Source organism: Arvicanthis niloticus, chromosome 15 (genome assembly GCF_011762505.2).
Source record: "Arvicanthis niloticus isolate mArvNil1 chromosome 15, mArvNil1.pat.X, whole genome shotgun sequence".
Classification (NCBI taxonomy): Eukaryota; Metazoa; Chordata; class Mammalia; order Rodentia; family Muridae; genus Arvicanthis; species Arvicanthis niloticus.
Window position 1 is genome coordinate 38,649,949 of NC_047672.1, and position 12,905 is coordinate 38,662,853.

At 41.7% G+C, this 12,905-nt stretch overlaps 1 protein-coding gene across 9 annotated transcripts in view; it reads left to right on the plus strand.

Annotated features, from left to right (window-relative positions):
- Positions 1 to 339: 339 nt before the first annotated feature.
- Cadps2 (calcium dependent secretion activator 2) overlaps positions 340 to 12,905 on the plus strand; it is a 499,527-nt gene continuing 486,961 nt past the window's right edge. For all 9 annotated transcript variants that reach the window (XM_076913647.1, XM_076913648.1, XM_076913651.1 and 6 more), the window contains exon 1: positions 340 to 786. In XM_076913647.1, coding sequence (XP_076769762.1) covers positions 439 to 786 — 348 coding nt within the window. In that variant the 5' untranslated portion in view covers positions 340 to 438. The remainder of the gene's footprint in view (positions 787 to 12,905) is intronic.

A 12,905-nucleotide genomic window follows, 5' to 3' on the forward strand; every position in this document is an offset into this window, starting at 1 on the left:
CGGTGGCGGGCGCGGCGTGGCGCGCACGCGCACTCCGCGTCCCCGCGTCCGCTCCTCGACATTCCGTTCCACGTGTTGCTCGGGAGGCGCCACAGGTTCCTCACCTGCGCGGGCGGCGGGGGTCGGCGGCGGGGCTGGGCGCGCGCGCAGGCGGGCTGGCGGCCCGAGGCTGGGCGCGCGGTCCCCGGGCGCCCCGAGCGCCCCCGCGCTAACTCCGCCTCTCGCCTCCCGCCGCTCCGCTCGCCCGCCCCGCGTCCTGGCCGCGGCAAACACTCAGGCGCCCGAACTCGACGTGTCCGGAAAGCCCGGGCCACTTTCCCTTTCGTTCTGCGGCCGCCGCGTATCGTCCTAGGCTCCCGCGGACTCGCGGGGACAGCTGCGCTCGCCGAGGAGCCCCCCGAGGATCGAGGGCCGAGCCCAGGCGTCCCAGCCAGCACCATGCTCGACCCGTCTTCCAGCGAGGAGGAGTCGGACGAGGGGCTGGAGGAGGAGAGCCGCGAGGTGCTGGTGGCGCCGGGCGGCTCCCAGCGAGCGCCGCCGACCACGGCTCGGGAAGGGCGGCGGGACGCACCGGGACGCTCCGGTGGTGGTAGCGGTGGCGGAGCGGCTAGACCCGTGAGCCCGAGCCCCTCGGTACTCAGCGAGGGGCGAGATGAGCCCGAAAGGCAGCTGGACGAGGAGCAGGAGCGGCGCATCCGCCTGCAGCTCTACGTCTTCGTGGTGAGGTGCATCGCGTACCCTTTCAACGCCAAGCAGCCCACTGACATGGCCCGGAGGCAGCAGAAGGTGAGTGGCAGCGGGACTGGGAGCCTCCTGAAGCCACTTATCCCCCTCCCCTCCCGTCCCCGGAGGCTTTCTCCTGGGAGAGCTCAGGGGCACCTGCTGCCGTCCTTCTGTGAAGGACTGGACACTATTTTAGTCTTTGAGGGATGTCTGGGACAGGTTGGAGCGCTTCAGTTTTTAACCCCAGCCGGAGCTAGCCAGAGCTGGCCTGAGCTGGCCAGAGCTGGCAGGAGCTGGCAGCTGCACCTCATCATCCCCAAGACATGGACCGATCAGCTGATCCCACCTTGCAGGTCCTGCAGTAATTGCACCTGGGCAGATTAGGTTGGGACAGGGTTAGAATGCAACTCGCAACAACTTTAATTTGGGCTGTTGTAGGGTGTATGGAGCTGGGCTTTGCCCTTAGAACAGGCTGCGCGTGTAGCTGGCTGAAGCAGGTGGAGCACGGATACTTTCCTGTTACAGAGAAATCTCCACTAGGGCAAAGGACTAGACATTTTCTTTGGTGAAATAAAAGCAAAGTTATATCGCCAAGTTTCCTGTGTTGCCAAACAATCAGGGCATGGCATTCAAACACAGAGGAAGCTATGCACCCAGAGGGGCTGTGAGTAATTCCAGGCCATGGCAGGCTTAATGAAGTCCACTGTTAGTGGCAGATGAAGGACTAGCAAATGCTTTGCTTATGGCTCCTTCCCCAAAGATTTACGGAAGTTCTGTCAGATAAAATAGCTACCCTACTGTAGTCATTTTAAAACAGAACCCCAGAAGTCTGATGTTCTGTATCATACTCAAAAGGAACAACTTAAATCACCTTAACTGGATAAATGTGTAGAATAGAAGCTGTCTGGGGAAACCTTTTAGTGGAATACTGAACCTGAAATGCTCTGAAGAAACCTGTAACAGTCCCCTCCGCTTGTGGTGCAGGTGGGGATTGCACAAAGAATTCCTATATACACAGTCCGTCATCACTGTGCTGAAATAGTAACCTCTGCATGTGAGACCTTTCTTTGAGATTTTTGACAACCCTTTGACTTGACTTTTAAGATAAAACTGTAGACCAGAGGAAGCAGTTTCTCAACATGCCTCCTACCCAAACACTCTGATCTACATTGTTCAATATTTGCTTTTTTTTTTTTTTAAATATGGTTGGCATATTAAAAGCTGTGCATAGTTACTGAATGCAACTCATTGAGTTTAGGAATAGGTGGAGAACTATGAGTTAGCTTGAGGTCACCGATACTGTATTACATACTTAAAATTTTCCGAGAGGATAGATCTTAAGTGTTCCTTTCAGCTTCACCAAATTAGAACCAAATCAGCAGCTCTTCTGGAACTGTCATTCTTTTGAGTGCTCTGGGGGCATTTCTTTACTACTGAAGTCTAATCACAGAAGCCTTTCAGGCAGCCCAACCTTCTAGTTCATAGGACATCGGACTGATAGAATCCTAACTAGTTCTAGGCAGTCTTATCTTGCTATAAGAGAGAAGTGGGTCACAGTAGCATTTCCTAGTAAAAGCCACTTGGCATGGCTAAAGCTGCCACCCTTCTGGTGAAGGGCGAGTTTCTTGGGGTTTATGGGGAGCTTGGGGCTCCACTCCTACACAGGACCACCCATCCTTATGTGCTGCTTGTGTTGAGTTTGTACCAACTCCGTTTGTTCAGCAGATGCCAACCACAGTAGTCATTCTTAAACCGAGTGTGGGGTTTTATATTTATGTTGTGGTAGGCGTCTGTACAAAGTATATGAGCATCATCCGGTGTCTGGTTTCACCTTTCACATTATGTGTTAGCATATATTTCAGTAATTAATATGTAAAAATTATTATCTGGTAAGAAATCAAGTGGCTGTTTGTGTTTGGAATCGTTCCCTTTAGGCTCCCTTTGAAGAAAGTCATTGGCTACTGGCTCATTCGTACTTGTTGCAGTTTGTTAAGGAAGGGGACTCTCCCTTGGCTGCGCAAATAATGTAGTTTTCCTGGCTCTTCCTGTTTAAATAGAATGTTTGTTTCTCTAGAAATTATTTCAATTGGCAAGCAGGTGTACTCACCATGCACCGAGGAAACTGTTGATGTAATGTTACTCAGACATTACTAAAATAAATCCAACTTCAGCAAAGGAGGAAAAACACTGTGCACGTTCTATGCAAAATTATTTGCAAGGCTTAGAAGTTTTTGTTTTTAAATCTCGAGAGCCTCAAGCACAATCAGGGAAACTTTAGTGATTTATATATTTTAATGGGGGAGGTCCTGTAACAAACAACCTAAGCATTTATCTTATTCAGAAGGTCCCTCCATATTCATTCTTTCTCTCTCTCTCTCTCTCTCTCTCTCTCTCTCTCTCTCTCTCTCTCTCTCTCAGGCATGCTTCTTGCTAAAGGGAGCTGGAGCAATTCTTGGCAGTCAGGTTTCCTCTTAGGAAAAATAAAAAGAGAATTTAACTGTGTTCATGTGAATTTGATGTACAAGCCAACAATTAATGCCAAAACTTACTTTAAGTCTTGAATTAAACAGTTGGGATATATATATATATATATATATATATATATATATATAGTAACATGATAATTGCAAAATCCCTAACCCATTGTATACTTTTATTGTATACATTGTATACTTTTTTTGTAGCCTCCAGTAGTCATACAGGAAGCAAAATGATTTATTACTGCTTTCTCACCTCTCCCAACTTTGAGAACTTGAGAGGATCAGAAATTGAGGTCTGAAAGGGTCCTTGTCCTGTAACTGAAGAAAATGAACCACAGAGATAGGAACCTCAAGCTGGAGGCCAGGACTCAGGTTTGCAGGCAGAGGCTTTCACTGTTAGGGCAGTTGGGCTTTTAGGAACCAGAGCTGAACCTCAGAGTTTGTTTTGTTTTTGGGTTTTGTTTCCTTTTTCAGGTGGCTAAAGTGGCCCATTGGACCAATAAGAGGTTGCATCCATTTACTATTTGAAAACGTTAAATAGGATTAAACTCAGTTCAGTGGAAATATGTGTACCTGTGGTTTTTGACCAGCACACTTCAACACAGAGGAATAACAGTTGATGCTTGTGAGGCCTGCACTGATTACTGATGCACTTACAGAACATCCTGGAGTAGACTTGGGTTAGTTTCTATAACAGAGCATGGTATCAGGTGGTCTCACTGCCTTACTGGACATAGGCAGGGTTGCATGCATGATTCATGTGCATGGTAACAAACAGGCATCACAAAATGGCTTCAGCAGGGAACATTGCTTGATTCTCCCCTGTGTTCATTGCTTTGATTGTATTTCCATCATTATAGAACTAACAATGATTATGACCCTTAGGTAGTTCTAGACTATTGGGGGAGAGAGATCAATGTTATAGCTAGAAAACAAATTTTAAAAATGAAGCAAATTACATATATTTAATAAGATCATTGCTTGTCAGACTTTTAGAAAACATTGAAAACCTAGAAGGAAAAGGAACAAATGAGGTCCTTTGTGGTTGGGGAAACTGTGACAAGCACCTTGGCCAACATAGAAGAGAAGTCTATTCACAGATATATTTCTACTCTAAGACTATATTTATAACTATTTACAGTGAACATGATTTAAAGAGATATTATTCCTGGATGAATGAAGCAGGACCTGGAGGTTTGTACTTGGTCATTTCTCTGTTATTTTTGGTCTTATTATTTACTCTAACATGTTGAGAAGAAGGCCAGCTCTCCTTTGAACTACAAATAAAAACAAATCAAATAAAAGGTGGAAGTTTCAAATAATGACTTTATGCATGATTTATATGTCCATACTCATGGATTTCTATCTGTATTGCCGCTAAGATGATGCACAGTGCATTTTATAAAATAAACCTCTTCATAGGATCCTGTCTCATCGTTTTGCATAGTCCTTGGTATTCTGTGTTCGAGGAATGTATCTAAATAATGCTTTGAAGCTGCAGAAATGTCTTAGGTAAAACTGATTTGCAAGACTGTGGTGTGGGAATACAGTGTTGGATGAAAGAATACACAATAGACGTTCGCCTTTCTTTCAGTTAGAGTACAGTGGTTTGAGGAAAGCATCCGTGATCTGACCATCCAGAAGCCTAAATGCTTAAAAATCTTAAAACTTCTTAAATGTCTCCAAGTGGATCCTTTCATATCTAGTTTTATTTGAAAAATCATAGTTTGTAACTGTGTAACAACAATTACTCTTGGGCTATGTGTATAAGGTGAGCAGAAAACATGAATACATTTTGTATTTATGCTTCAGTCCCATCCCCAAGATACGATGTAATATATATGCAAATTTCCCCAAATCCCAAATCTGAAGCACTTTTAGTTCCAGGCTCTTTGATAGGCATATTCAACCTTTGAAAAAATTGACCGCTTTTATCTCCTTTTGGAAACAGTTGACTCTCTATTTTATTTATTTATTTTTAATCTTCTGATACCTTTTATGATCCCTGGGCTCGGGAAGGTCAGCCTTGTTAGAAATGAATGACAGGTTTGCAAGTCCTGAGAGGGCATCTTTCTTTTTCTTGGTACCATTTTGCCTGAGTGGTGAGTTGCCTTCCTTTTGGGGACTTAAACTATAGTTGTGGCCTCATGCTGTGTTTAAGTTAGCATATGTAGTGCATGGCATATAGAATCCAGTAAACACATGCAAGTCTCAGGTTTAGTTTATGCCTCAAAGAATTAGTGAGATCTAGAACGGAGGAAAGAGAATATAACAGGGAAGGATCTATCTTCCGGTTTTCTGTGGAACATTTACTCTTACACATGTTTTGAGATCTGTAAGGGTCCTTCTGAAGAAAGTGCTGACAGTGAAAGTCTCTATTGACATAGAAGCAATGACTTCAAAGCAACCTTCTCTATGCCATTATCTGTCTGGAGGGACAGGAAAGCAGCGGTGAACCCCCACAATCTGCCTTGCTCTTTTGCCTGTTGTTTCCAGTAGACCTGGTGCTGTTGTAAAAGAGCCCACATCATTCATCCTTTGTGTTCCTTGGGCTTTGGTACAGTGTGGGACAAATACCAAAGGAACAGGTTACAGTGTTTGCTGCCATTAATAACAGGGAATACCTTGTTCTCGGGGGATCCAGTTGGAAACCACACATTAAAGAAAACCCTCAGGCCGGACTTAAAATGGTATCTCAGAGAAAAATGCTTATTCCTTTAGCTGATTCATCCAGCCTTCTACAGGGTGTCCTGGCACTGCAGCAGGAGCAGCAGCAGCAACACTTAATTTGGTAGAATGAGTTGTGCTAGTGAGAACTCAAATGGATTAAGCAATATTGGAGTTCCTTTCAAGAATGAAATCATTCTTCATCTTGATATGTTAAGACTGCTCGCACAGTGAAATAAAGTATCCCGACTGAATCTTACCTCTTCTGTTTCATTTTTGTTTTGCTTTTCTTGTTGTTCTGTTTTGTTTGTTTGTTTCATTTTGTTTTGAGAGCTCCACTTATTTGTACTCTCAGAAGATAAATAAAGTGAAACTATACCATCATTAATGTCTTTCCAAAAAAAAATTGAGAAAGCTGGATCCTTTGGAGAGCTCAACAGACAAAGGCACCTGTCACTGAGCCTGACAACCCACCTGGTGGAAGGAGAGAAGGCACTCGTGCCAGTCGTCTTTGGATCTCTACACATACACCCTGGCATGTGTGCACACACATGTGAATGTGTATCTCCATTCCACATAAACAAATAAGTAAAAATGAAATTTAAAAGTTGAGAAAGATGAGTCCCAGGTTGTGAAATATGGGAATTCTGAAAGGAAAAAATATCACACTTTGGGGTGAGCCACTAGAGTTCTTGTACACATTTTATATAAATTTCAACTTAATTGTGATTTTTTTTTCACAACTGGAAAATATGAAGGTATATTATCACATGATATGTAATCATAAGGGAAAGACCTCATGATTGCAAGTTGTAGGCACTTTGGTGGCACAATTGATATCTTTTTTAGAGGAAAGACTTGTCTATTATCAAATGGTGGAGTTGTTCAAAATCATTAACATTTTTTCTTATAGCCACTTTATTTTGGTTACTTAAAGATTTTTATATTTGTTCCTTAAGGAAAATCTATAATTCTCATCTTTGGCTGCTTATTATAATCACCTAGAGAGCTTTTTTTTTTTTTTAATCCCATTATTCAGGTGATACTTTAGACTAATTAAATTGGTCTCAGAGCTTGGGAAGTGAACTTTAGGCTTCCCAGGTGATTTCAATGTACAGCCAATGTTGAGATCTGTTCTAAAGAGAGATACAGGGGGAGAAATGGCTTATTTTTACCTAGGCAAGGGGAAAGTATTTGTAATCAATAAGAATACTGTGTGCTAAAAGGAAAGGGGGGGCATGGGACAGGGGTTTTCTAGGGAGGGGAAATGGGGAAAGTGGATGGCATCTTAAATGTAAATAAAATAAAATAAGGAAAAAAAAGAATACTGTGCGATTAAGTGGGTGTTCTGCATTAAGTAAAATGTAACACCAACAGTAAGGAATCTACATAGTATGGATTTCTTTGAATTGATACAACAGGAAATCAGTGCAATATTTTAGACCTTTAAAAAGTCTTAAATCATTATAGAACTGTAGATAGATCACTAACAACAACATAAACTCTGGGAACTGAGGGGTGGGAAGTAAGATTAAGTGTTGTTTTCCTTTCCAAGTGACACTGGGAAGAAGGTTGTCATGAAATCTCAGAGATAGATTGAGACCAAACAATTTCTTGAAATAAGCAAGAGTCAATTTCACAAAAGTCTTGTGCAAAAAAGGAGTACAGAGTGTTTCAGCCATGCATGTAGTTTTCTATAACTGCACTCACCTATAACACCAGTGACCTACATGAACAACTGACATGTCATGATAACCCTAACAATGCATGATGCATTAGTAGCATGCATTCCTTGGTGGTAACCAACAGCTCTCTAATTGAGCTTAAGGCCTGCTCAACAAGAGGGTTATGATACCTGGTATTGGAAACCTAGCTAACTACTTGGTGCTAGTGAAGCCACAGTTATTGGAGGAGAATCTGCTACCACTAGTTTACTAAACAACAATAAGCCCTAACAAAATCTGTTAACATTTGTCTTTACATCCACAGATAAGTGTAGTCGTCACTCCTCATCAAGGAATCTTCTCTTTGCAACACATGGAGACCACTACAGAAATCCACAACCAATCAAAAATGCAGGGTTGTGGGCCCAGTTCCAATGGCTACATCCACAGAACACTCTGGTACCTAAGGCTTAGAGAACACTGTAAAAGAGGGGGCAGGAAGTCTGTAAGAGTCAGAGAAACGGGGAGTTTTCTGTGAGATTGTGTCTCCCAGTAATAACAGAAGCTATACATAGAAGGTAAAGACATGTGGCACGTAAAGTCTCACCAACATGGCTGCCTGAAAAATGGGCCGAACAAGAACAGCACAGTGGACATGCCAGAGTGGATAGGGAAAAGCCGAAGAGACCTCAACTCTAGGTTACGAAGAAAAGCTGGAAGCAGGAACCTACCAAGTGGTTGTCTAGTGCCAGGTGGTCGGCTCTGGAAACATACAAGTAACATTGTACAGACTGATTAGGTTATACTTCAGAACATATATATGTATACATTATATATATTCATATAATAATAATTAGTAGAAAAGAGGTCATGAATTTGAAGGAGAACAGGGATATGTTATGGGAAAGTTTCCAGGGAGGAAAGGAAAGGGAAAAATATTGTAACTATATTAGAATCTCAAAAACAAAAAAATAAAATTTGTCTTCTATACTCAAAAACGTATATTATAGAAGATAGTCTCAAGTAACTTATTAAATAACACCATTAGAACCATTTAAAGAAAGATGTAAGGGTGGATTAATATTTTCCTACCACATCCAAACTTCTGAAACATGTATATTAATCAAAGCCCCTATTTTTCTTCTTCTTAATATTAGTTGGATAACAAATGATTTGTGTTTACACAAAGCTCACACTCTAAAACATCACAAGGGCTGAAGTTGTAGCTCTGGTGGGCCTGCAGCTTAGCATGTATAAGGCTTGTGGCTCAATTCCCAGCAGGAGGGGGGGGGGAGAAAAAACAACAACAACAACAACAACAACCACAAAAAACAGGAATGAAAAGCAGAAAAGCATCCCAGTGGTCCACTTGGCCGATAGAAATACTGTTACATAGCTGTGTAAACTTCATGATTTTGAATACATTTTCATTATGTAACCAAGTTGGTGACAACTTCTTACACAAGAAGTGTGGCTGGGGCAAAGGGCTTGAATGATTGAAAGGCTAATGTGGTCCTTTCTGATTGATTGTGAGACTGATTCCCCACCCTCTGTGGTCTAATAACTCTTGTCCAGGTTTCCTTTTTCTGCTGAGAATTTGGGTTGGCCTGCTAGTTCTGACATGCACTGGGGATGGCATTCCTGAGCGGGGATGATCCCGTCACCAGCCTCTCACTTTGTTTTGAGGGAGACTTTCATTGATATTTTCAATAGCTCATTTCTCAGTGACCCACTGAAATACAAGGGCGACCTTCAATTACTTAAGTCCTAAAGAGTTGTTAATCATACTGGCTGTCTGTCAACCAATTATTTAGTTCTTCATTTCAAAAGATAAAACATATGGGAGTACTTTCTTGGGTTAATGGTAAAAAATGTATATATTTATCTTTTCGTGTTAATTATTTTGATGCATTAACCTACTTTCCCCCCCTTCACTGTATCAAATAATTTTGATTAATGGTTACTATATATCTTAATTGCTAATAGTGTTTTTACTTCTTCTGTGTCAGAAGTTCATTCAGCGTTCTTCCCTTCCTTCCTGACTTTTTCCCTTATCATTCTCTTCATTAGCATATTTCATCTCCGTAGGCCCTGGCTACTTCATCTGTTCCTGTGATTGGATGAGATACTGGGTGTAGTGCATTTAGCATAGTGTCAATAGTTTGTGTATTCTCCATCTGAAGTGCTGTCCTCTTAAACCGTGAGTCTAATTAAGCCTATTTGACAATATTTGTACTAAATTCAGTCTCCTATGAGTTCAGCCTCTTTCTTCATTTCCTCAGTCCTTTTGTTTTTGAAATCTTTTGATACTTTGATTTTACAGAGCCCTTGTATTTGTAATTATGGTGAATTTTGAGCATTGTATACTTTGTTGTTTCTATTGTACCCTACAGAATTCTCTATAATTTATTTATCTAATTATGGAGAAATGGAGAGCTCTTTAATTTTTTATGCTCTAACTGGTCATTGACTGTACATATTGACGGCACACAGTTGATTCCTTTAATATTGATCTTTCTGGGTTTCTGTCTGGCAGGGCAAAATGGTGCTGATGGGGAGCCTTTTTCCTGTGCAGTAGCTGGCCCTCTTCCATCTTCCATCTTCCATCTCACGGTATTGGTCAGAGTGCCCAGAATTAGTTACTAACCTGCTTTCTGAGGCTTTACTGGGAGTGCTTTACTAGTGTGTATATTGCTGGTTAAAATCTTACGATAGATACTCTTTGTTCTCTTAATAAAGTACCTTTTCTTTTAAATAAAAACATCATTTTTATTACTTTAATAAGATAAAATATTGGAGATACTTTCTGAATGCTGTAAAAGTTTCTTTTTTATACATGGATGTTATTGATTGCTTTTGTTTTGCTGATTATGTCAGATGCCTTGGTTTCTCTATGAAATCAAATCTGCAATTTCAAGGTAACTTTTTACCTGCATAGATTTGATTTTTATCAACTCTGGTATACTTTTATTTTTTGGTTTTCATAGTTGAGTTCTTAAGAGAAACTCTGTCATTTTCTATTTTAGAGCCATCATTGTAGATTTGGGGGAAACCTGTCTCTGTATGTGTGCTCTCAAGTACTGTTGGGGTGCAGATGCTTCAGTACATGGATGTAAAGGAATTATTCACTACATTATCCAATCCATAACCCATTTTAGATTTTCATCAGGTCCAGATTCAAATAGAGTAATTGTCCATTTTCATAAAATTGGTCATTTCTAGAAACCTCAAACTATGTTAGCATAGTTGACTTGTTCTCCACTCTCTTGGTTTTCTTTCCCTTTCCCTCTCCTCTGTTGTCATCACTGTAGCAGTCATAATCCTCCTTCTCCTCCTCCCCCCTTCTCTTTCTCTTCTTTCTTCTCTTCCTCCTCTCCCTTTCTCCCCCTCCCCTTCTTCCTCTTCTGGCAGAATCTCACTATGTAGCCTTGGCTGGCCAGGAACTTTCAGGCTGGCCTTGAACTCACAGAGATTTTTCTGCCTCTGCATCCTGGTGCTGAGTGGGAAGGGTTAAAGATGTACACTACCATACTAGCATACGCTAGAAGGGGTCATTGGATCCCTTGGGAACGCAATTACAGATTGTTGTTAGCTGCTTTGTGGGTGCTGGGAATTGAACCTGGGTCCACTGGAAGAGTAGCCAGTACTTTCAAACACTGAGCCATCTCCCCAGCCCCTACTTTCTTTCAAATTAGTTAAGCAACATTATTTCAATCCATGTTTGCCCTTTAAAAAGTTTTATTGGATGGTGGAGATGTCTCTGTTGGTAATATGCTTGTTTCACAAGCATGAGGACTCGAATTGGGATCTGTGGCATCTATGTAAACACTGATGGCCCCCACCTCTAATTCCATTGCTGAGGAGGTGGAGCCAGGAAGATCAATGGGATTTCTAGTCTCAGTCTAGCCAAATTGGGAAGTTCAAAGTTTTAAAAGGTCCTGCCTCAAGGTGGGGACACTTGACATCAACTGAAACCTTTACATGCAGCTACACACATATATACACATACATGAACTTGCACATAGCAAATACATATACAAAATAAAAATAACGATTAATGAAGGGTTTGCGAGTTGAATATGACCTAGGAACCCAGGCTATTAGATGCTGATAATCGCCAAAGACCTGAAACTAGTGGTAACTCTGAGTCCATCTTCTCTTCATGAAAGTTAAAGGTCTGGACTCTTGTGGCAGCATGCAGAGCAGAAGTAAACTTGATTAAGATTCATAGAAAAGAGAATAGTTGAGGAAAAGGGAGGAATTAAGAAAAGTAAAAGGAAATCTGGAGAGTCGGAGAGGTTTCCAAGAGAATAAAACGCCTTTGAACTCCAGTGTCTAGGGCTTTAATGCCATGGCAGAAACCAGACAAAGGCTGATGTAATCTCTTGATGTTGGTTAATTCCTTGGGCTGTTATCAGTGGAGCCATTGGAAAGTCCAGCTGCTATACGCGTGTCCCCCTAGTCCCACTAGCAGATGATAGTGCCGTTTCTCTGCCCACCCAGTCGGGACAGTCACCCCCCTACCTCAGTCCATCCCTGACTCTAGCTTTGTTAGTTATTGAGCTCAGCTGTCTGTCAAGCATCAGCCGCTCAGTCAGTGTCATCACCCTGCAGCCTTGCACCTGTCTTAGGTTCTAACCATTGTACTTCCTCTGTTGTCTCATTTTTGTGATTAGCTTTATCGTGACAATCAACTCAATCATAGCCTCGAAGACATAGCTGCAGTCTTTCTTGTTTACTGTATTCAGCTCCTTGTCTATGTGGCGGGCTAACGTGGTCTCCAAGGCAGGCATTTCTTGTTGGAAGCCACCCTTTCATAAAATCAGCGGCAATTGCTATAAATGGTTGCATTAGAAGCAATAATATATGAAAGGTGGAAAGCACTTGGTGGGGAGAGGAGAACCTGCCTACTGTCCCTGGCCCAGAACCCCGCCCTTCCTGTTTCCAGCCTAGTTTGGTTATACAATACCTAATTCCAAGTCTTAATAGATGTGCATCAGTGTTCCACACCTTGCCATGTTAACCCTTAATTTTTTTTTTTAACCTCAGCCTCTGTTCCCACTGCTATATAGAGACCAACTTAAAATTTTCATTGTGGGTCATTCTCCATTTCTACCCATAGAGAGCTGGTTCCATACCAAAATGCCCTTTAGATTAGCAAGATCTTTTTATACTTGTTTATACTGGTTCTTTATATACCTGTTAACTTCACAGACTCTAATGGTTCATAAAAGTCAATGTTCTATTCTGTCCCACAGTTTCTGTTCTTGTTTCTCATAGTTGTTTGTTTATTTATTTTTTTAAAAGCCGGAACTGAAGGAAGGTGAGATATGAAAGTGTGATTCTTTCTTCTGCTTTGTGATAATGAAAA